Genomic DNA, 25,682 nt, shown 5'->3' with positions numbered 1-25,682 from the left:
CTTGTTAAGATTATGTTTACTGACCACAAATTCTTATGTATTTACTTCCCAAAGATTAGCCACATAAACCTACAGTTCTTTGTGAAGGTATTGATTCAGTCACCAAAGCTGACAACTGGAAGAATCTTATTCCAGGTGAAAAAAATGGTCAACTTCCCATACCCTAGTAATTACTGTGTAGGAAGCCCAACTAACTCGTCTCACTCAAGGATGAGCCATCAAGACACAAGGGCTCCAAGAGCTTAGGTAAATACCATCCCCTGCAGCACCACAAGCATTCAAAGCTGCCCTGTGAAAATGGACCACCATACAGATGTTAGACAACAGAACAACGGAGGGTGGCACTTTAACTCATCAGCTCGTCCATTGTTATGCTGGGACTTAATCTGACAGAACGCTCACCTGGAAAGGTGACACAAATAGAACAAAACACACAAATCTTCACTCACCACTGGCAACATAGCAAAAACGTTCTCTCTGATTTGGATTTCGCTTTTACTTTCCACCTCGTAACTCATGTTAGTCCCAACTGGAGTGTTATTTTGAGAAACAATGAAGTTTTGAACGGCATCACAACAGGAAGCAAGTTTGGCTCTGCAAAGGATAAGGATAAGAGTTAGTCAAGGAGTAAGATTAAGAAGCCAAAAATAGAGACTACAATGGAAAAATGCAGAGGACGATTTTGCCATATATCTAATTTCAGAAAGATGATTAAATCATTCACAGAGATGACATTTTTATCTCATGCCATTCTAACTGGCCCCGGATGGTGAAATGGTGATGTGGTCAGAAAAAAAACACAGCAAAGAATATAAACATACTTATATTCAGGTAGAGACCGTCTCCCTAACAGGAAATAACGTATTATACAATGGTTTAAATATAAAAATGTCTTTCTAATTTAATGTTGTAACAACAAAGAGAAAATGACAGAATACCTTATAATTATTTCAATAAAAAGTACAGGAACTCAATTAAGAGCAAATCATCACCAAAGTGATATGTAATCATTTATCATGAGACAAGTTCAATGAAAAAAAAAAGAACCATTCAATACAGTGATTTTTTTTGAGCTTCACTTAAGTATAATTCACAAATACAAATTGTTTATGTTCAGCTGTAAACTTCATGTTTTGATATGCATACAGTGATCACCATTATCAAGCTAATAAACATCCATCACCTTACACGGTTATCTTTTTCCTTCTTTCTTTGCGGTAAGAATACTTAAGATTTACCCTGTCAGCAAATTTCAAGTATACAATACAGTACTGCTAACCATAATCACCGTGCTGTTCATCAATACAGTGAATTTTTAAGTGATGTTAATACAAGCTGCCCTTCCTTACAGAAAGCCCAGAAAAACATAACTTAGTATCAACCTGTATTTCAAAACCATTACATTATTGTTAGAATGCAGATCCACAAAGGTCCTTCCAGGGATCATCTAAGTTTGCCCCCAACCTCTGGCAGGGGAATCTAGAACCACTCAGAATTTATATTATGCTAACGTAATTCTCCAGGGATGGAGATTCCACCGCATCTCTTGGTAACTATTCTAGAACTTAATCCATCTTAAAGTCAAGAGACTCTTTCATTTACACAACTGAATTCTCTTAACTTAAATCCATTTCCCTGATCGGCTCTTCCTAGAATCTCTCCATACAAACACGTCACGTAATTCAAAGTGGTAACAAATCAAGCAAAACTCGAACCTTTTCAATCTTGAAGGAATTTAGAGAGAATTTCCTATTCTCTTACTTCAGATTTTCCTAAGACCAGCTTTTCATTTATTTAAGTCACCTTGCCCCTCTGTAAACATTTAGTTCTTTCTCCATTTCACTTAAAAATATGTATGAAAGGTGGGTCCCATCACAGTACAAGGAATGCTGAACAGTCAGTGAGCAGAGCTGACTGCGGTCAGGACTGACACACGGACAGATTCATCGGTGCTCCTTCCCCAGCCCACACCGTTCATTGGTTTTTGTTTTTTTGTTTTTTTTGGGGGGGTCTCCTGAGGGTATGCTTTGTATACGTTCCTACCGAATTTGGTTCTGCTGAAAGAATACAGTGCTCTAATCTGTCATGGTTGTTTCCAATTCTGTTCCAGTCTTCTTGAATTCCAATAATCCTCAGGGTATGAAAAGTCAGTACTGTGATATTATTTGTACCCTAAAATCAAGATTTTTCCAAAAGACTTATTAGTTAGCTTATACTATACCTTATACTTAAAATAGTACCTTAATTGAATCCTATCACCTTATTATCTCACTTTGTATTATACAACCTCCATTTCTAAAAGATAGTTCATGAAGATTAACAAAAAAATTGAAAATTAAATGTGTAGTCAGAAACATGTTATTTTTCATTATAAATTTAATTTCATAACAATGCATGTGATTTATTGCAAACTCACAAATCTTCATGTGTTAATAATTTTATTTTTTGGTGGGGAGAGATAATTAGGTTTATTTAATTTTTTTAATGGAAGTACTGGAGATTGATCCCAGGACCTTGTGCATGCTAAGCATGTGCTCTACCACTGAGACATACCCTCTCTGCCTCCCTACCCCGTTTATAATTTTAAATGTCTCTTTCATGCAGGATGTTGCGAAAGGCAACAGAATATTCTCATTCACCTTTTACAAGTAACTTGATTTCTCCAAGGATATTTGGTACTTGAAAGAATATTGCATTACGAAAAGAACACAGAGTACCCTTTGTGTGTTTTTAAATAGTTTTTTTTCCCCTGAAATTATATTTTCAATGGTTGTATTATAACATTTTCAAACCTACAGGAAAGTTGAAAGAATTGGACAATGGGCACTTGAAAAACTATTAGCTAGATTCTGCAAGTAATTTTTTTCCTATATTTGCTTTATTGTGTATTTACCCATCAATCCATTTTTATTATTATAGTTATTGCAATTCAAAGTAGATTACAGGTCCACTTCACCTCTAATTACTTCAGCACGTATATAATTATTTTGTTTTGTATTTTGGGATAGAATTTACATACAACAAAATTCTAAGTGCGTTCATTGAGTTTTGAGAAGTGTGTACCTCTGTAACCCAACTCCCTATCAAGATATAAATATTACCAACCCCACAGAGAATTCCCTCAAATCCTTTCCCAGTTTACTTCCAGCCCTCCCTCACCTCAAGGCAACCATGTTTGTGATTATTTTTTATCAAAGATTAATTTTGCCTGTTCTAGAATCTATACAAACAGAATCATATTGTATATATGCTTTTGTGTAAGACTTCTTTCACTTGGCATAAATGTTTTTGCAGTTCATGTATTTTGCTGTGTTTATTGGTAATGTGTTCCTTTTTATTGCTGGAGTAGAGTTCCAGTGCATGAATGTGCCAGAACTGATTTAGCCATCTCTCCCTTGCACTTTTAAAGAAATCACTATCAAAAATCAATGTTAAACACCAAATTACTCATAGTAACTTCCCAGGAAAAACATCAGAATAATTATCCAAGATGTCATTTCTGAAGCTTACATGGAGTCACTGACCAACCGGACTTTTTAAACCTTAATATTCAGTAGCAGAATTACAAATCTATGTTCTTTGTCACTTTTCAGCTCATCCACGTGGTAAAGACCCCTGTAATAGCCAGAGTTTAGTATAAAGCTGAGATGCTTAGAATAAACAAAATAAAACAGAATTCTATGTCTGCTCTTCCATTTCCCATCATCCTTAAGAAGAGAGTCAGTTCTGATCCTTGGTGACTCAAAAGTCAACTAGATGCGTTCACAATAACCGACATGGTGGTTTCCTCCTTCCTGGGTAAAAAGAGCAAGAGACCTTAAGAAATGAAGGACACTGTTGGTATTAACGAGATGTGATGGTCAATTTTATGTGTCAACTTGACCGGGCCACATCGATGCCCAGATAGCTGCTAAAACATTATTTCTGGGGGTGTTTGTGAGGGTGTTTCCAGTAGGGATTAGCATTTGAATTGGTACACAGAGTCAAAAGGCTCACTCTCTCCAATGCACAGTTAACTATCCAACCAGATCAGTATGCACAAAGCTTACCCTTGTAAAGCACTGTACACTTCCCACATAATTTTCACAACTTTCATGACATCTGGTTCCCACAGCAACCAGGGAGGTAGAAAATATAATTATTCCAATTTTATTATTTTTTAACTAAAGTATAGTTACTACAAGATCTTGAATATAGTTCCCTATGCTCTACAGTAGGACCTTGTCATTTATCTATTTTATATATAGTAGTTTGTACCCGCTAATCCTAAACCCCTAATTTATCCCTCCCCACTTCTCCCTTTGGTAACTATAAATTTGTTTTCTATGTCTGTGAGTTTGTTTCTGTTTTGTAAAGAAGTTCATTTGTTTCATTTTTTTTTTTTTTTTTAGATTTCACATATAAGTGATATCATATATTTGTCTCTCTCTCTTTGACTTACTTCACTTAGTATGATCATCTCTAGGTCCATCCAATCATTCCCATTTTAGAGATGAGAAAACTGGAGTTGAGAGAGTTTACATGATAGGACCAAGGCACCCAGGTAGCTAGCGACTCCAAGATATGTCTTTTGACAATCACATCTCTGCAGTTTATACCAGAGTACACTGTAATGGGGGTTAACGTTCTCACCTGAGTTTCTTCCTTTAGGGTTCTTTCCATAATGACACTAAGACAACACAGTGGTTCCCCAAATAATGCTGGTCACACCTCTTTGAAAACTGGCCCCGACAAAACCCAAAGATTTTACATATAAATGCTTCAAACTCTCTCTATAACTGAGACATTCAAGGCTCTTGCTTTATATGGAGGATGTACATGGTCCCCAATGGGATCAAGGTTATCACGTGGTCCAGTCAACATGCCCCAGGAGTTAATGGAAAAGAAACCTGTGGCTTGATGATGATCTTACTTTATTTATTTTTAGTTCTCATTAACACAAATATTTATTGATACTATTTATACAGTAAATTAGGTTGAATGTAACGTTTTGGATAGCTTGAATACACCATTTTCTTGTGCACAAAGGTACTCTCTCATTTATAAATGGGCATTTCTCTTTGGCATCCATTAAGTTTTTTGCCCAGATATCGGCCTCTTTCAAATATTAAAAATCAACTTAGTTTCTAGTAACAAAACTAAAAGTGATTCCATGGAGTGATTGTATGATTACCAAACACATCTGCTGTTAAATGTCATTAAAGTGATGCTTGATCATGTCTGTCAGTCTGTGCTAATTAAGACAGAGAGAGCTGGGATTTTATAAATCGGAAGAGTGTTACCTGAACAGTCTGCATATAAAAGTTGTCTTTTAGCCTGGTGAAGGGGTATCCATGAAGCTGTGGACCTCTGCATTCTTGTTTTTGCTGGTCAGTAACAGCCATCTTTCCAACTGTCATCTTTCATGCTACCATAGGTTTTAGGAGCTGGCAAGGATCTGTGAACACACTGTGCAAGTTTGCTGCGAGGCACTGGTATACTCCCCGCAGAAGGGGCACTGGGTCTGGGCAAGCAGCTTCTCAGCATGGTTGTCCCTGCAGATCTGGTTAGAGTAGTGCTGTTGATATTGCTGGGAGGATTTGCTGGGACTGTGTTCTGAACCATGGGAGGCCCAGGCGAGGAGGTGGTTTGCGTAAGTTATGTTGTTTCTTGGCTACTAGGAGAACCAGAGCTATGGTTACTAAATGCTTTTACTGGTTGCTGGAGAGCCAAAGGAGATGGTGCTGCAGGGGAGCGGAATTTGCCTGGAGAAGGTATGGCTGAAGCTTGAGGTTGCATGCGAGGTATTCCTCCATTTGGCACTGGAAAATTTGAGTCACTTCTGCTGCTTTTCACTGAGTCAACTTGTGTATTAGATGTCCAGGACAGGTTTGGAAGACTGTGCCTTAGTTTTTCTTCATTTTTAACATTGGTTGTCTGCAAATCTGTGGGATGGCCTTGAAGTGAAAGCCGAGGTTGCTGTAAGCGGCTAATCATAGGCTGTGGGGACAGTCTACTATATTCTATTCCCCAAGCAGGAGATCGAGAACGAGGTGAATTTTGGGGTGACTGCTTAGGTGATGGTCGAAGAGAATTGCGTGGTGATGGTGAAAACCTGTTAACAGCAGGGTATACTGCATGATGCATATTGTCATCTTCATCATTTAAACTTTGTGCATCAAGTTCCCAATCACTAAAAGTACCCTGTCTCGTCGAATTGCAAGATGAACCAGAACTGTGACGAGATGTGGTGGCTGCATATTCTTGCCAGAGACTCTTCCTGCATCCGAGCTAGAATCTGCACATCAGTTACATCATTTAGCTTATAATTGGATCCAGTTGAATCTTCATCTAATTCTGAAGAAATTAACTCACTGTCTATAGAGGATTGAGGACTGAGTGGAGGATTTCTGTCTGATGAACTTTTCAAATTACCTGAATTTCCAGCAAGTATTCGCTGTTTGACTATAGGAGGTCGCACTGGCGTTGAGGATGGAGAATTAAAACTGCTGCTGTATGAGGCTACTGGCATTTGGACTGCAAGGACTTGTGTAACTCATGGAGTTGAAAGGATTATTATATAAATTCTGCCTCTTGAGAGCTGACATAGTTTGATCAAGTTTGTGGATAAGAGACTTTTTTTAGCACAGTCAACATCAGGACTTGGGTAATCCAAAACTTGCCTGCACCAAACTAATGGACTGACTTCTGCATTGGTGTTAAGTTTTTTCTTTGGTGATGAATACAGCCAGCTCTCCTCCTCCTCCTCCTCCCAGCCTGACAGGCGCTCCAGCTCCTCGGGCCGCAGCGGCTACACCTCGTCCAGCAAGCCGCCCTCGCCCACTGCCAGCAAGGAGGTGGCGTCCCGCAGCCCCTCGCTCCTCGCCCACCTTGGGCCCGCCCCGTCCCCGCTGCCCGGCTTGACGCTGAGGCCTAAGGGGAAGCCCCGAGGGGCCGCCGCGCCAGAGGAGGGCGTGGACCCGCCGACGCGAACAGGGCTGCCGGGCCCCGGGGAGCCGGCGCGCTGCTCTGCTCGGCCCCGGAGCGGCTCCTCAGCTATTCGTTCTGCTTCTCCGCTTCTTCACCAGCTCCCGCCGCTTCCGCACCTCCTGGTCCGCGCGCACACTGGAGTCTACGTCCTCCAGCCCGGCCCCGCCGCGCCCGCCGCCCGCCCGAACTCACGGCCACAGGGGCAGAGCCGGAGGAAGGGCGCGGCGCTGGCACGCAGCAGGGCCAAGCCCCACGCCAGGGCCCCCCTGCTGCGGTCCCGAAGCGCCGCTGGCCGGCTCCGGGACTGGGCGGGGGGCGCCAATATCCGGCCTCGGCCTCCATCGGCCCGTCGGTGACCGCAGAGCCTCCTGGGTGGACGCGGCCGCGGGCTGGCACTGAGAGGGCCAGGCGCCGGTCTCGTGGAGGACGATGATGATCTTACTCTTGCTGTGTCGTACCTTCAGCAAGCTCCTCCACGCAATCCAGTTCCAAAAGGAAATCTCTCTTCCACCCCCAGGAAAAGCATGGGGACCCTCTACATTGTGTTGAGTTCCAGAACTGGAAAGAGTCCACATACTTCCAAAAGGGCTTAACGCTCAAGTAGTCAGCTGGTCCCAGGAGAATCTGGCTTAATACTTTAAGCCTTGATCTATAAAGACAGAATCTGAGAATGTGCAAAATCATCTTTGTATCACAGTTGGTCTAATGATAAACTTTTGAGAAAGAGATTGTTGTTCAGATTGGAGAAGTTCCTTTTTCTTTCACACCGTGGATGCTGAGTGTTTCCTTGGTTTTTATCTTTGATTTTTTTTTCTGAGTCATTTCAAGTCCCAGGTCAAAATTCTTCTTCAGTTCTAAATGGGATGCTTCCTGGATTTCCATGAAATGTTAATGACTGCTTAAGGCTTACTGTGTACCAGACACTATAGGACACTCTGAATACTAACCACCTAAGTGTCCCAGCCCAGAGCTCACAGGAATCTCTTCTGTTTATCAGACTCTATAAGACTCCCTAATGAGATATGGGGCAGCCGGGGTGAGGCAGAGGCTACAGGCACCTTCCAAGTATTAAGAAAAAGCTGCCTTTCCTGGGATCCATTCTCTAGGGTTCAAGGTCATGAGGATTGCAACTTATAAGTTATTAAATACAAAAATGAATAAAGCATAGATGGACTCTGCTCTCCAGGGAGCTTAATGACATTAGAAGAGACAGACACAAAATGTAACGGGTACTTCAACATACTTTCAATATGACACAGATTGACGTGAGAAGAAGCGTGGTAGGCACACAGAGGAAGGGCACTTCAGCTAACCGGGGGGCAAAGGGAAGATTTCGTGAAGGTGTTAGTACCTGCCCAGCACACAGGAGTCACGGGATAAATAGCTGTTCAGTGAATGAATAAGCTGGTGTTCGGGAACAGTCACTGGGGTAATGGAGGATGGTTGGTGGTGGAAGACCAGAAGCAGGAAGGCCAACTGTTGTTAGAGTTTATCCAGTTAAAGACTGAAAGGGCCCACAGTAAGCAAGTGATCTGAGGGTGAAAAGGGTTGGGTGGGGAAGATTTAAGATCTACTGGGTAGGTGACAGAACAAGGGTAAGGGATGAACTAAGGCTGCGGGAGACAGGACAATGGCTCCGTCACACGATGCCCTCCTCAGGCTCCCCCTAGCCCTCAGCGTCCCCCAGAGGGATTCATGCATCTCACAACTATTCACCAAGAGCAGCCAGGGCTCCAGGAACCATGCTAGACCCTGGGACTATCTCAAGGAATAAACGAGACCCTGTCTTTCCTGTCGTCTTGAACGTGGGGCACCACAATGAAAACGGAAGAAGGCTTCAGGGCAAAGCCACAAAGGTGATTAACAGTTGGTTAACTCTGTTCAAGAGGGAAAGGTCAGCAAAATCAGGGGATCTTTTCTGTGTAAAGTGTCGCTGAATTGCAAGGAAAAGTCTATCCACAGAAGGCTGTATAAGCAGAGGACAATCTCATTCCCTCTCTAGAGAGCAATGAGAATGTTGTAGTCTTAAGCTTCTAAATTCATGAAAAAGAAGAGAAAGCTATTCAATGAATTCAGAAAATATTTTTTACATTCTAGTTTTTATATTATGAGTAACTGCAGAAGAGAGGTAACAAGGTTAAGGAGAAAGCAAACTAAAATTGCAGCCCACACAGCCACTGTCACAAGACATGTAGATAAGCTCCATGACCTTCATGGGCAAATAGCTACATCTTGAGACATTCTGTAAATTGTGATTAAATATTTCTAAACTGTGCTGAATTTCCAGGGTTATATGCAAAATAAGAACTAAATATCAAGATGCTTTTGATGAATACTTGTGAAATGGATGAATTCCACCAGGAAAGTTGAGGGTTAGGGGGAGACTGAGAAGAACATCGTGAAGACAAATCCCTCCCTCAGAAGGAGGCCCAGCTGGCCACAGGTTAAAGGGCTAAGGGTCTGGAACTGGGGTCCACTGAGTCAAGGTCAAGGTCAAAATTCCTGCCCAGGCAACAGACTGCTTAGGGCTAGGAACCAAACACAACTCCTAAGAAAATGATCGAGTGTGACGCTAACAAGAACTGATATGAACAGCAAACACCAAGAAGGTAGAGTTGGGAACCAAGTTTAGTGACATGGAACAGTGTTCAGGGTAAGCCAAAGACTTCTTTTCCTTTCTTCCCCTTTCCCTTCCTTCCTTCCTTCCTTCCATTTCTTTTGTTTCTTTCTTTCTTTCCCTCTCTCTTGCTCTCTTTCTTCCTTCCATTTATTCATTCATTCATGTGTATATTTATTCAGCAAGTCAAGCTCTTAGCACTGTTCTCAGTACCAGGGATATGACAGGAAATAGGCAAAATTAAGTGCCCAGGAAAGGCTTGTCACCTAGTGGGAGAGAAACAAGAGCCAACGATTACATCATTATGCCATCAGTCCTCCACTGTGATGAGGGAAGCAGAGGCTGAGGACCTGGGCTGGTCAACTGGGCCTGCTGTTACCCCTGATGCTTAAGAAAAACAATCTGGAAGGGTGAGACTGCAGCCCAATGGAACCTCCTTCTGTGACTGCAGCACGAACTTTGGAGACTGGCAAGCTGCCAATAAGGCAAGGAGCCTGCAGTTTGAGATGTGAGCTCACTCATTCCCAAGGGCTGCACGAACTACAAGAACTTTAAGTGCTAATCTGAATAGAACCATCCGCTCACTTGAATCCTTAATCTTGTGTTTTCATTTTGCTAATTCAGTAATAATGCAAAGTGAAAGCAAGTTTAACTAAGTCCAATTACACATTCATGCAAACCCAAGACCTGGGCCAACCCTCCAGGCAGGAAGACATAGGAATCCAATCTAAACCTGGGGTGTCAGGGCTCAGCTCCCCAGAAGAAGCAAAGCTTAGGCTGAAAACCAAAGATGAGTAGAGGGTAGCTAGGTAAGGCAAGAGAGAGAAGAGAGTGAGGAAGAGAAATAGAGAACAAGGAGTGTGAAAGCCGGGGGCACAAAGAGCACTGAACATGCAAAAATGCTGAAAGAAACTCTGTCTAGGTCAGGAGAGAAAGTACTAGGTGGAGAATGCTGCAGAACTACACCACCAGAAGTCTTATAAGCAAGAGGAAGTGAACAATCTGGCTTCCTTCTACGGGAAAGAACAAGTTGTTGGAGGTCTAGTTACAGTAGTGATACAATAAGATACGTATTTTAGGAGTGTCCCCTGGCTTCACTGAGGAGGACAGATTAGGAGGGTCTGAACAAGGTGGTGTGATCAGTGAGAAGGACATGGCAGTGATCCAGTATTGAAGATGGTCTCCAAAGATGGTCACCACCAATCCCTTCTGTCCCTACACACTCCCATTGCTCCTCACATCAGGAAGTGAAATTGAAAGCTCCTCCCCTTGAATCTGGGCTGGCCTTCATGATTATTCAACCAAGGGAACACAGCAGAAGTGGCATTAGGATTTCTGAAGCTATGTCGTAAGAAGTCTTGGGACTTCTGCTTGGGATTCTTAGAACGTTCACTCTTTGGACTCAGGGAACCCAGCCACCATGTTGTAAGAGGCACAAGTCACCAGCAGAGGCTCCTTTTAAGGTGCTGTAGTTGGCAGCCCTAGCTGAACTCCTACCAAAGCCAAGGTCATCTGCCAGCTGTGCGAGGGAGTCATCACGGATGTCAGCCCAGGCAAGCTTTTAGATGACTCCAGCTCTGGCCACCACTGGACTAGAACCATACGAAAGCCCTCGATGAAGCTCCAGCTAAGCCCATTCAGCCAATGGAACCGTGAGAGAGTATGAAATTGTCCCCTTAAGTCATCAAGATTTGGTTTTGGGGGATGTTTATTATGCAGCAATAGATAACCAGAACACCAGTTAAGAGATAACTAGGTAACAATTAAAAGACAACTAGATGGGCATTTAGGTTGCTTCCAGGTCTTGTCTATTATAAGTAGTGTGGCTATGAACACTAGGGTGCATGTGTCTTTTCCAATTAGAGTTTCTTCTGGATATATGCCCAGGAGTGGGATCAACAGGTGACAGGATAAAGAAGATGTGGCATATATATGCAGCAGAATACTATCCAGCCATAAAAAAGAATGAAATAATGCAATTTGTAGCAACATGGATGGACCTAGAGATTATCATACTAAGTAAACCAAAGACAAATACTATATAGTATCACATATATATGGGATAAAAAAAATACAATGCAAATGAACTTATTTATAAAACAGACAGACTCACAGACATAGAAAACAAACATGGTTACTCAGGGGGGACACGGGTGGGGAGGGATAAAAAGGAAGTTCGGGATTTGCAGCTACTACTATATATTAAATAGATAAAACAACAAGGTCCTACTGTCTAGCACAGGGAAAACTATATTCAATACCTTGTAATATCCTATAATGAAAAAATATGAAAAGGAATATATATATATATATACGCACACATATACAGGTATGTATGTGGTATATATGTGTGTGTGTATGTATGTATAAGTGAATCACTACGCTGCACACCAGAAATTATACTATATTGTAAATTGACTATACTTCAATTAAAAAAAAAAGAGTAACTATGTCAGGGTTCTCCAGAGAAATAGAACCAAGAGTCTATCAATATTGATATCTATCTATCCATCTATCTAGATTTATTTTAAGGAATTGGCCCACACAACGTGGGGGCTGGCAAGTCTAAAATTTGCAGGGCAGCTGGCAGGCTGGCAACTCACGCAAGTGTTGAGGCTGCAGTCTTGAAGCAGCATTTCTTCTTTTCTGGGAAACCTCGGTGTCTGTTCTAAAGGACATCAGCTGATTGGATGAGGTTCACCCACATTATCCAGAGTCATCTCCTTTACTTAAAGTCAGCTGATTGTAGGTGTTAACCACACCATCACAGCAATGCCTAGATGCACGTTTGATGAAATAACTGAGGGCTACAGTCTAGTCAGGGGGACATGTAAAATTAACCATCCTGGTAAACTGGACCCAAATCATGGTAGGGGACAGAAAAAAAGTAGATCACTCTGTAACATATTTAGGATGTGAAACTTGAAGTTTGTTGACAGACTGCAGATGGGCACTGAAGGGAAAGATGTCAAGGGTGATACACAAGTTTCTGATCCTGGGAGAGGGTGGTCCCCTCCCTGACACAGGGAGAAGCTTCAACAAAACGGGGTAGGGTGGGAATGGCCCTTTCCTAGTGCAGGAGTGACCTGTGATCATCTTCATTCATCCTAAGACTCAGAAAATGAGATCACACCGCAGCAGTGGAACCAGAAGTTACACTGTGAAAAAGCAGGGCTGTGCGGTCTCCCAAAACAGGAGGGATGTCCCACCATTTGGCTGGCTTCAGAGTCACTGTGAATGAGCAAAAACTATGACCAAAACCACTTCTTCAGGTCCTTCCTGCTGCCCGATCACAGGACTGGCTCCTGCCTTTTTAAAAAAGTGTTACATTCAAATCAACAGCCAATGACATAAGTGTGGAAAAAAACAAGTTCTAAAGATACAGAATCAACTGTTAAGATGAACATTAGGATTTCTGAAAATATCTGACTCTGCAGATGGGAAAAAAAAATCAAGGTCACTGCCATTATTATTCAGTGTGTGAAGAAAATGGGAAGCTGTTCGTTGATACTTGTATTTGGTGAGATATTTCGTAGAGGAAGAAAAAAGAGGAGTAAGAAAATTTTTTTTCCTTTTTGCAGACATCGTCTGGCAACATTATTTCAGATGCTGAAGTTACACTCTGAATCCGACGAAAACAGAGATTTATTATTCTAATGCTGAATCAGTCTTACGCGTAATTGCACCAATACACTGTTCAGTGAAGCATCTCCAAAGGAAAAATGTTTCCTGTCTATTTTGCGTTTACACCACTTTCTTTTATAAAAGGTCTCATTATTTCCTGATCTTTAAACTTAACCAAACCAAGTCCTAATTGCACACTTCACTGACAAGCGATGCAGGTGTTATTGCAAAGGGTTTCTTCTGGGTTACAGGTGGGAGTTGCTGTCTTGCACGGATGGAGGGACAGGTAGGAGGCCAGGTTGTTAAATGAGCCTGATTCACATGGACAAATGAGCCGTACGTGCTCCCAGAAGCCACTGTGGTGGCTTACATCTCAAGCACTCTTCCAGGACCACTCCCACAGCTCGCTGAGGAATTCAGCATCTTCTGTGTTTTTGGCTTCAGACACAAACTCAGCTTCTATTTCCACCTGGCCTCGGAACGGTGCACTTATTTTCTGGCTTTTGGCCTCTGGTTTCCCTCCACATCCTGACTTTTCATCTCTTCTCTCAGGCTTCACCCAATAGAAAAGAATTATCCAGTCCTACCCTGAGCTTGCCAGCCCTTTATTTAGTTCCAAATAGGGGAGGGAGGGGACTAACTATTCTGTGAAAAGAACAAGATGTGTAGCTCTGTGCTCTGCCTATAATCAGGCTGATTAATTTCCAGGCAACTCAGTCATTCCTTGAGGGACCTCAGAGCAAGTCACCAAACAATCTGACCAGCTGTCTTGAAAGGGAGGAACAAGAGACAGACTGTTCCTGTAAAGGTAAGTCCTTTTCTGCTGCAAAGAAGAATGCAAAGGAAGATTGCAACCCAGAAAGTTGAAGCTTATTACTTCCTGCTCTGTGTGACCTATTTTCCATCAAGAAAAGATCAAAGACAAGTTCAAATAAAGCAAACCGAATAGGAAGGGCTGGTCCTCATCAAATGCACTGTCTAATCCCTAAAAAATGCATCACAAAAGCAAACATGGGGCTTACAAATGTTTACATGTCTCCCCAGGCAGAGAATCAAACCTGAAACAGCTTTATTGCTACTCATGGACTTGCTGTATTTATTACAGATGCCAAGAGTTTAAACTACTTTAAGTAAAATATTCATTGTAAGCTAGGAAAATGACAAACTCATGATAATAATGATAATAGTGATCAAGTATGGAGACTGTAACGTATAACGGACTCTGTACTGAACATTTTACACACTGAATATTCATGAAGGCTCATGGAAGAAGGCATGATCTCATCTCCACCATACCAGTAAAGAGACTAGCTGGGAGAAGTGGTTTAGCCTAATAATAATGATAACGATGTCACAGATAACCAACTGCCCAAAAGTCTCCTGTCCAAGGTAAAACAGTGCCCTGAACATGTTCTAGTGGGAACTCAGCATTCATAGAGAGACCAAATATAACATAAAATCAAAGACGATGGAAAACCAAACAAGAAAGGTCAATAAAATAAGATGTATGAAGCCAGCATGAAGCTGAGCCTACGCTCTGAGCCCAGAAACCTGACTCTGCTTTCCAACTCCTAGTTCCTGTACTGAGTCTTGACCCATTTTTAGAACCATCTAGAAAGAGTCTTGCTTCCTTCTGATGAAAATGTTTTCCCATCATCATTTTGCACTCTATAAAACATGGATCACAGGTAACCAGGTCTGTAAATTAATTTCACACACAAGATGGAAACTCACATAGGACCAGTCTTAGGAAGGAAAAATCTCATTACAGGACAGTGGCCAAGAGGTCATCAGGTGGCTTGGGGAAGGCCTTCCTGAGCAAGAGGTGGCTGATTTGGGGTCTGAAAGATTAGAACACATGAGCAAGGGAGGTGGGGGAGGGAGAAGGGCACAGAACTGCCAAGTTCTGTGGCTGAAGCAAGGATCGGACATCTGATGAAGCCGAAGACCAACACAGGTGGAGCAGAAAAGAGCCAGGAGGGGTGTGGGGTCCAGTAATGCCAAGGAAGTAGGCAGCGGCCAAGCAATATAGGGCCCTAAGGGAGTTTAGTCTCTGTTTTAAATGCAATTAAAAGAAAAACAGAAACAAAAAAGCAGCAGATTCCAAACAGATTGGGGCAGAGGTGGCGTGATGGAAGTGAATTGTGACCACAGATCACTGCCCAATTTCCATTAAAAAAAATCCATCTGGCGGCTGTATAGAGAACGGACAAGAAGGATACCAGCGTGGTGGTTGATGACCAGGGTGGAGGTCACTGCAATAATCCTAAGGAGAAATGGCGATGAAGCCAAAAGACTCCCCCTAACCACAGTCAGTCATGGAGTATCTGCTATGTGCTGACAAAGATTCCCACATTTTAGAGAGACTTTTCCAAAACAAACAGAACCCGAGGATGGACTGATATGGAGATGAGGAGGAAGGAGCAAAACAAAACCAAACCCCCAAAAAACAAATGGAGTGACACAGAAACCAAGTATGAGAATCTTTCAAAGTGCAAGGAATAGGCTACAATTTCAAAATACTGTGAGACATGAGAGGTCAAGCAAAACGGGAACAATGCCTTTTGGATTTAGCTGTTGGGGGGCGTGGTCACTGCTGACCACAGGTGAAATGCTGTACTTAAAGATATGGGTGGAAGACAGAGCAAGTACAGACAACTCTTTCCAGGGTTCGGTTGGGTAGTGGAGGAGAAACAGTCTTTGGGTGAGGAGTGAAAGAAAAAGAAAATCAAGCTGCCATGTCAAAATATTGAAAGTTAAGAATCAACAGGCTCACAATGAATGGTTTCACACTAAGAGAATGTTTCACACTGAAAGACTGTTAAATCAAATAGTCTTATGGTTACAAGGAAAAGGGGATGGGAAGGGATAAGTTTGGGAGCTTGAGATTTAGCTACTATATATAAAAATATATTTTAAAAATTCTTTTGCACAGCACAGGGAACTATGTTCAATATCTCGTAATAACCTTTAATGAAAAAAATGAAAACAAATCTATGTATGTATATGCGTGACTGGGACACTGTGCTGTACACCAGAAATTGACACATTGTAATTGACTGTATTTCCATTAAAAAAAAAAAAAAGAATATGATGATCTAAGAATTCCAGGGATTCTCAGGGATTCACAAGGCAGGAAAACATTCTGTTTCAGCTCCAACAGATTGGAAAAATTAAGGGCTTCAAAGAGACGCTACCTCTTTTTAGCAACATGCCTATGCCTAAATTAAAATAGAACCATCCATGAGGTTGAGCTAGCCTCCCAGAACACTCGGAGAACTTCCAGCAACCCAGAGGGGATCTGTAGTTAGTTTGTGTGATGATCAGTTTGGAATTGCTCTGAAAGGTAGGATGGAAGAATTGATAGCTGTCAGGTTAATTCATGATACTAATCATAGAGCTTTACCTTCAAATCACTGGCTCTCTCACAAAATTAGGAAGTGTGGTGGCCCATACATTTAGAATTAAAGTCAGACATCAGTGATGGTCCTTAATGAATCCCATTAGATACAGAATGCAAGGCATGCCAGACAGAAAAGCCATTCCATTAATCATTCATATTGTAACATGAATTAGTACATCCCATGTCAGGAGAAGTCTAGCATGGAGAAAGAGTTTTGAGGAAGGATGAGGGAGAGAACATTAAGGAACATGGAAACTTGACATCACAAGGTGTCCCTGGACCCCTGAGGCACTGCACTGAGAAGGAAGAGAAGAAGCAAAGAAGGAACTGGGGCAATTTACAGAAGATCAAAAAAAAGGAGGTGGCAGGAAACCCGGGCACTTGACCCAGAATGGATATTTTATCGAGTCTGAAATATATATAAAATATAAAATAAATAAGTGAACATTTCATTTCACAATTTTAGCTTTACCTCAACCCACTCCAAGTTCTATTTCACAGAAAAATCCAAGAAGGTATGTGATTCCATGTTTGACATGGGATTAACCCTAGTTTCAGGCTAAGGAAGAGAATGAATAAAGACCAAATCCAGTCTGCATCTTGGATGACTGAGGTTTTTTCCCCTTATACGTGTACATTCTTATTTTGAAGTTTATGAGAGATGAGCTCATATATTTGAGTAGAACATAAATAAACCCAAGGTAAAATAAAATACAAAAGAATATGATTGTCAAGGCAAAGGACAGGAGCTCAATTGAAATGTCAACTGAGACGTGAAGGAGACATGCTGAAACACTGGAGAAAGATCTATATGTATTCAGGAACATTGTAACAGTGTTTAAATGATGTCAACGTACCAGTGAAGACAGCCCCAAGCATTGTGACAAGGAGCAGAGGGCTTGAAAGGCAGGGCAATCTGGAAACACGTTTTGAAATAAAATTCAGAAGATCAGTGAATCCCGTATGGGTCTGATGCACTTTTATGGCAAAGTTTATATTCTGAAGACTAATAGAGGAATGAGTTCCTTAAATGTACAAGAGCCAGTTTCTATCATTAAATACGGCAGGCGTAATGACATGGTGTGGTTTTTGTTGCTTCTCTTAATGCACAGGCATGCTGTACGGCGTGATGGATAGAAGATAATATGACAGGATATTAACAGTGAAAAATGGTCTTGATACAGAGGAAACGAGGAAAAGAAGCTTTTTCAATCTGACAACTGACCAAAAACACCTATCATCAAGTGCAAACATCTTAAATTAAAAAAAAAAAAAAAAAAAAAAAAAGTATTGCTTTGAGCCGTCATCATAGTCACCCTGGATGAATCACAAACATTTAAAGGGAATGAGGAGGAGGAGAACATAGGTTCAGAAAAATGAACACAGTTTTGTATAATCAAAAGAAGCTTCTGGTAGAGATGACTTTTGCTTCCCTCCAAGAAATCTGTGCTACAAAACAAAATGCCTGGGGCATAATGCTGTTAAGTGTTGATTGAATGGGGGGGTAGTTTAAACTCACCAAATGCTAACCAAAATCAAACCATAGCTATTGCTTCTGGGAGCCATATTTCAGAAAACAGTTGAAAACTTTGCTAGTTAAATGAAGTTTGGTTGTTCAGTTTTACGATTTCTTGAAAAATACTGATTAACTTATCCATTTGTGCAATTTATATCCTTTCACAAAGCTAAAGCATTAAACGGCACTCAATCATGTAACTATTGTTGAACGAAAACTACTGCAAGCCTATCAATAAACAAAGAATGCTAAAGCCACCAAGTCATCAGCGGCTGCCGCCACCCCCCAGTGAGGACAGGCCTGCAGCCCAGCCTCTGCAGCCACTCACAGTGGTGTACCCTGAGGGGACTCAGAATAAGAAAGGACAGGATACTGGCCCTAGATAGCTAGATGCTTGTCAAAGGAATGAATTCAATAAGCCCAAACGCTTGTGCCCTCCCGTATATACAAAAGCGTTAAATTCCTTAACTTGAGATGTCTGGTTTTCTTCAGTTAACAAGTAATCTTTCAATGTTCGGACTACCTGGTCTTTGTTATAAAATTCCTATATATCCTTGCTCCTCCCCTAACTCTTTGGAGCAGTTTCTCAGAGCGATTGAGAGGCTGTCATCCTGGCTCAAGCCCTCCCGCCAAAAAAAACCCCATAACTCTCAACTTTTAGGCTGTGCATTTATTTCAGTCGACAGTATAATGCAGTAAAAAAATTAACATATGTGATATGCAATCTGGAAGTTCATTTTGTTTAAAACGCTTTTTTTTCCTCCAAGGAGCGCCAATAAAAATGAAAGCAATATATTGGCTGTTATTTTAGAAATATCAATGAATCTACTAAGACAGCAATGGAATATTTTCTTATATACCCAACATAAAGAAAGACGAAGTTATTTTCAAGAAATTTTAATCTAACCAAACCTGAGGGGATAATTTGAGATTTAATAAAATTGCTACCCTGTAATAGTTATCTGTAACAAAGTAATCAGGCACAAAATACCTGTTTTACAAGTAATTTGAAAGGTATCTCATTTGCATGAGTCTTAAAATAAAAGTGCGTTTATATAATAGCACCATTTTCTGCCACTAAGTTTTCAGTAAATATGTGGTTGACAATATTCAGCCACTTTTGGATTCAAACTCATGTCTCTGAAACACAGGGATGTCTAAAGAAATCAAATACTAGAGTATCCAAAAGAAACCAAAACCAAAATAATAGTATGACTATTTCTGAAAAAATATGATAGTAAAATGAAAATTAAGCACGGTTGTGTATATATACCTGTTAGCGTTCTGTAATTGAGTACACAAATGAATACAGTTCTTTTAAGTTAGAAAAACGATTCATGAATGTGAATACAGTAATTACCAAGCAAGTTACCTAGGGAATCTAAAACTAATTATCGACCCTCAAAGATCATCTGCTGGGATAAAACTTGCTTTCCAAACATTTCCAGACTTCTCACAAAGGAATTTTCAAGGCTGAAGAAGAGAGAAGTAGGGAGCAATTCCTACCACGTTTAAGTATTTTGATGTTATTGTAGTAAACAAGAACAAATCTTGTTCTCCATAGACTCCATGTTTCTTTTACTTTAACCTTTGTATTGTCTTGCATTTGCTACAAGTTAGTCATTAACAGGATGTTGCCTAGAGCTTAAAATGGCCCATCTCCAGGAACCCTGCCTCCCATGCCCCCACATTAAGCCAAAATACCTTCTGTTACTTACAGGAAACATCCTGACCAGGCCCACCTGTGAATGGCTGCAGGCAAGATGAAATTAACATACCCCCCTCAGGAGTCTAGCAGAACCACACAACACTTGCAACAACTTACCACTTTTTTACTTTACTCCCTCACCTCCCCCATTTTGTTCTATAGTTCACTAACATCCAAACCAAGAATCGTGGTTTTTTGGGTCCACTATCTTCTTGGTCTGTTGACTTTCTGAATAAAGACACTGTTCCTTGCCCCAGCAATTACTGACCTGTCACATGGCAAGCAGTATGAGCTTGGACTCAATAACATTATCCTCAAATATCCGAGTGTCCTGCTCAAGCAATGATTACCCATCAGTTTCTAAAAATGACAGGACGAGAGCGTGAAAAGCAATACAGATCTTTCTCTGCTTACAATGGGTTTACATCAATAATAAAACCATTGTAAGTTAAAAATATCTTAAGTTGAAAATGCATTTAACACACAACCTCCCCAACATCATAGCTTAGCCTCACCTACATTAAATGTGCTCAGAACACATGTACATTATTAGCCTACAGCTGGGCAATATCATCTATCACAAAGCCTCTTTTTTAATAAAGTGCTGAATAGCTTATGTAACTTACTGGATTCTGTACTGAAAGTGAAAAGCAGAATGGTCGTCTGGGTCCAGGATGGTTGTCAAGCTGTTCACCCTCGTGATGTCGTGTTGTCAGGGAGCTGTGTTGTCGTGCTGACTGGGAGCTGTGGCTGCTGCCACTGCCCAACATCACGAGAGAGGATCAGAGCACATGTCAGAATCCCGGTGAATGGCTGTTACCATAGTGACGCCATGCCAGGCTTGTTCATTTCCTCCTGTCCTTCTACTGACCCTACCTAGGACTGTACTGTGAGTAAATCTCTTCTTTGCTGTCAAGGACTTTGTAGTTAACAGACATTGTTTAATAATCATTAGATCCAGGTGGTTTCTATGCTATATTAGTCTCCGAGTAATGATAAAAACCTTCGCTGACATATTCCTGGCTCACATGGGACTAGCTGCTCATCACTGACCTTGACTTAGGATGCACCTGCTGTCTCCAAGCATATACCCTCACACCCTAGGTTAACTATAAAATTGTCCCAGTGGCCCCTCGGAGATGCAGAATGCAGCTGTGAATGCTCCTGAATCATGGTCCACCAGCTCCGACCATGGATATAAGTTAGCACAGAATAACAGATCCACTGATTATATGGAGCTGCTTGCCTCACTTTCCAATCTCAAGGTACCTTTTCAGTTTGGTGGGCACATTTTGTTCCCTCTGTCCTCAGACACCACGGAAAAGATCATAATTCAGTACAGGTTCTAACGAACGTGTATCAAGGTCGCACCATCGTAAAGTTAAAAAATTGTTAAGCTGAATCCTTGTAAGTTGGGGACTGCCTATAACTTTTTCTCCTCTACTTCTTCTTAAACCCTTTTTTAAAAATTTTTTAATTTTTATTTTTTTTATTGACATACAGTCAATTACAATGTGTCAATCTCAGGTGCACAGCACAATGTCCCAGTCATGCATATACATACATATTATTTGTTTTCATATTTTTTTCCATTAAAGGTTATTACAAGATTTTGAACTTCTTAAACTGAAATCCAGGTTAGATTTTACACAAATAATTATACGTGCATCAAATTGCACTTGTGGGAAATAAGTATAATAGGAGAGCTACTCTACTCAATGATTTTAAAAGCAGAAGGCAGACAGCTCAACATTCTTAACTTTGTAGCTATGCATAAATCGAACTACATACCAAGGAAAAAACAGTGGGTAGGACATCTTCAATTCTTAAGTACGTTGCTAGGTTCAACTAAGATTTCATAGAAAAGTCAGTTCATAACTGAAATTTAGAGTGTCTGGATTTTAGGAGGGATAAATCTGAGCTATGGCCACACTTAAGCTTATGATAAGAATGCTTACAGGGAAAGTGAAACAAACAAATGCCAAAGCAAACAGAGCCTCAAGTCTGGAGGAGTTCTTAGAAATATTTTAGTCCATTCTGGGGCTCCCAGAACTCCTAGAGAATCTGATGAAAGTTAGGTATCTTTTTCCCAGAAACATGTACAAAATGTCACACACAATTTCAAGGGCTTCATGGAACCACCGATATACACCTCAGATGTTCCCAGGTAAAGGCTGAGGGAAGTCAGGGACTCAAACCCCAGGCATAAGTTCTCAGACTCACAATTAAAGTACTGAATGATTAAAAGCTAAGGAATCTATGAAAAGAGGACAAACATTGTTAAACAAGGGGAAAAAAGACTGCTGAGAAGATAGGCTTTTAGAGAGCCTTATTTCTTATATAATCTAGCTTTTAAACTTCCTTTTCCAGGAGAGCCCATTTTCTCTTAACACTTAAATGTTGATCCCAGACCAAGAAAACTCCTTCTGCATCTGGTTGTCCCAATGTCATCTCAAACACAGCCTGCCCCAAATCAGCTTATCTTCTCAAAAGCAACTTCCCTTTGAAATCTTTCTACTTGTCCCTAGCACCACTAATATCCCAATCAACCAAACCCAAATTTTCTTGTGTGTCCTTGACTCTATTTTTCTTCTCCTTCAATTAGAAAACCAGGAATCAGTAAGCAACCAGACCCTCCCCACTCTTTCAAGTCATGTATACCACGGCTATTTACTGGGTACCATCTATGTGATGGTCACAGGAGACACAAAGATAAATAAAACATACCAGGTCTTCAAGGAGCTGACAGTCAAGTATCCCTTCTTGATAGTTCTATAGCAACCACTGATGTTTGAGATCATCATTCTGCAGTCATCTTTCTATAACCAACCCTGACTGCTCTGATTTCCCTCCGTCTGCTCACTCCCTCCTAAGATTCTAATTTGCATAACATTTTGCTGACTGAATACATTCCCTAAAATAATAAATTCATCATGTAATTCCCTTGCTGGGAATATCTCTGTTGGGTTCCTGGTATCTACAGAAAGCCTGTGGACTTTGATAATCAGAGCCCTGTGTCTCATCAGGCCGGCCCCTGTCTACCTATAAGCACCCCCTTCCTCCCAAGTTCCCTCTAGTACAAGTTCACAGCTCCAGTGAAGCTGGTCTTCAAAATTATTCATGCTTATCCTGGTCCCATCGCTCCTGGTTTCTCCCTCCCTTTCCACTTATCTTCAGAGCTACAGCTCAAGTCCTGTTTCTTTCCACAAAAATGTTTCAAGAAATTACATCCCGCACTGATTGTGCATTGATATATTATGGTATTTGTAAACCTCACTCATTTTGACATTAAATCATGAATATTCATATTCTTATTTCTTGTCTCACCAAACTGGCTACAATTTCTTCAAAGTCAGTAAGAAAACCTTGCATTTTTCTGGTTTATTTTCATGCAACCATTTATTTAATATACATTTACTGAGGTCCTACTTAGCACATGTCTCATACCGTCCCAGGCTCAAGGGGTCTATTGTGCTTTGGCATTGTAAACCCGAAACAAATATTTATTGATAAATAAAATGTATGCTCTCTGCTAGCAGGCAGCATATTTACTTAAGAAAAGCTCTCTGCTTTTTTTTTTTTAATCTGCATTTTTTTTAACTGAAGTATATAGTCAGTTTAAAATGCTGTGTCAATTTCTGGCGGACAGCATAATGTTTCATTCATACCTATACATACGTATATTCGTTGTCACGTTCTTTACCATTATAGGTTACCACAAGATATTGAATATAGTTCCCTGTGGAAAGCTGTCTGATTTTTAGATCATGTGACCACAAAAGGCCATCTTCAAATAGTTCCTAGGTAGCAACTGTTGGGAGTTTCAACAATCAAGCTGGACTTAGAATATATTTACTTGCACATATTCTCCAGAATTTAGTGTAACTTTAGTAATTCCTGCTTAAAGAATATTACCACCTTTCACTTTTCTTCAATTTGGTATAAATTGCTATAAATAAATAAAATAGGAAACAATTTAGCTACTTGGCATCTATAAAACTCGGGGACATTTCCATAACACCAACTTTATAAATAAGCTAGAAACTCTCCAGATTTGGCCAGCTATATTACTAAAAATTGAGAAAAGTGGATAGTTTATTATGGTTTAATTGCACACATTTCTGTTGTGGGTTTGTATAATTCAGTTTACAAATATGCCCATAAAAAGAACATCCTGATATAATAAATGTTCAAAGAAATACATAAATGTCACCATGACTGTTCTCTTGAATGACAATAAACAGTAAGTGTTATAGTCCCAGATGTTTTCTTAGATTCGCCCTGAAGGGATAGATGGGCCACTGGGTACTCATCAAGGTTATAGATGCACTTTTTGTACTGAGATGGTACTAAGGGGGAAATGGCCATTATGTCTGCATATCCCCATCTATACAGCATCTATTCATCCTAATTTGCACCCAGTGACTTTCATGCAGCTTTGGATTCGAAGAGACTCCAGATTTTTAGCACACACACACACACACACACACACACAAGGAAAAACCCTTTTAAAAAATTCTCTTTTTAATTGAGCTAGACTGTGTATAAAGGCTTACAGAGATCACCCAAGACTCAGAGTGAGGTTACCTTCTTCCAGAGAGGATTTATTTTGATTTCATCAAGCATCCAGGCCAAGGGCAGATCGAAATCCAGTTGAGGATGGAGATGACTCCAGTTTGGGCATCAGTCTTTGAGAAAACTGGGTGTTTCTAGGGATTGCTAGAAGCACTGCTCAGCTTCTCTGGCGCCCATCCTCCTCTGGCTTGTGCATCCCGCAAGCTCTCGGTGAGGAAAAGCAGCTCCAAATGCAGGTCCCTCCTCCCTAGATTTCTTTCTTCTTCTGGATCTGCCCTGGTAGCTCTCCACTGGCCTCAAAGAGGTGTTTGGTATCCTTTGTGTTATTCTCAGGAGGTTTGATCTACACCAACTTTACAGTCAGATGTAGAAGCTCCTTGACCCCCTACTTTAATTATCAGCGTCACCACTCATCTGGTCTTTTCCAGCTAATGATCTGGGATTGATCCTCAATGGTTCAAAACCTCCATATTCTCTTTCTTTTTTTGCCTACTCTGCACATGTAGAAAGGTCTCTCAAAACCAGACTCGCCTGCCACTCGTTCACTGACTCTGTGATCAATTCGGTTATAATTGCCTGTGCAACTTTCTACCTGGTCTTCCTGTTACAACGATCTCTCAAATCTAGTCTGCTGTTTAGTAGAACTTGTCTTAGTTCATTTGAGCAGAACACTATATACTGGGTGGCTTATAAAAGACAGAAACTTATTTTCACGATTCTGGAGGCGGGGAAGTAGAAGATGATCAAGGTGCTGACAGATTCGGTGTCCGGTGAGAATCCACTTCCTAGTTCTGAGACAGCCGTCTTCCTACTGTGTCCTCACTTGATGGAAGGGGTGAGAAGTAGTCCGTGGCATCTTTTATAAGGTCATGTCTCCCATTCATAAGGACTCTACCCTCATAATCCAGTCACCTCCCAAAGGTCCCACCTCCAAATACCATCATACTGGTGATTCAGTTTTTCAATTTTTAATTTATTTTTTGATGAAATTTATGACTCTGAGGGGACCCATTCAGTCTACAGGAGACTAGGTAGCATAAAATACTCTGGAGATCAAATAGCTAAATATCTCAACCTTTTTCTCATCCCTCAGTTCAGAAAAATACGTAATGGCATCTCATAGGAAGTCATGACAATTCATGTGTCTGCCCAGTGGAGGAAGGATATTCACTTTTAGCTGTATGCAATCAGGAAGCTACTCCTTCACCCAATGGGAGCTGACCAGAACCTTCCCTCCTCTTGAATTGGCCACAGAATCACAGGCCGTTGG

General features: G+C 41.0%; 1 protein-coding gene and 1 pseudogene across 2 annotated transcripts in view; both read right to left on the bottom strand.

The window, feature by feature from the left end:
• Nucleotides 1-25,682, bottom strand: part of ST8SIA6 (ST8 alpha-N-acetyl-neuraminide alpha-2,8-sialyltransferase 6) — a 137,380-nt gene that overhangs the window by 31,895 nt on the left and 79,803 nt on the right. For both annotated transcript variants that reach the window (XM_032473656.1, XM_032473657.1), the window contains exon 5: nucleotides 450-594. In XM_032473656.1, the coding sequence (XP_032329547.1) occupies nucleotides 450-594 (145 nt within the window). The remainder of the gene's footprint in view (nucleotides 1-449; nucleotides 595-25,682) is intronic.
• LOC102512465 lies at nucleotides 4,928-7,544 on the bottom strand (annotated as a pseudogene).

This window comes from Camelus ferus, chromosome 35 (assembly GCF_009834535.1).
Source record: "Camelus ferus isolate YT-003-E chromosome 35, BCGSAC_Cfer_1.0, whole genome shotgun sequence".
Classification (NCBI taxonomy): Eukaryota; Metazoa; Chordata; class Mammalia; order Artiodactyla; family Camelidae; genus Camelus; species Camelus ferus.
This window is presented reverse-complemented; position numbering and strand designations above follow the sequence as displayed.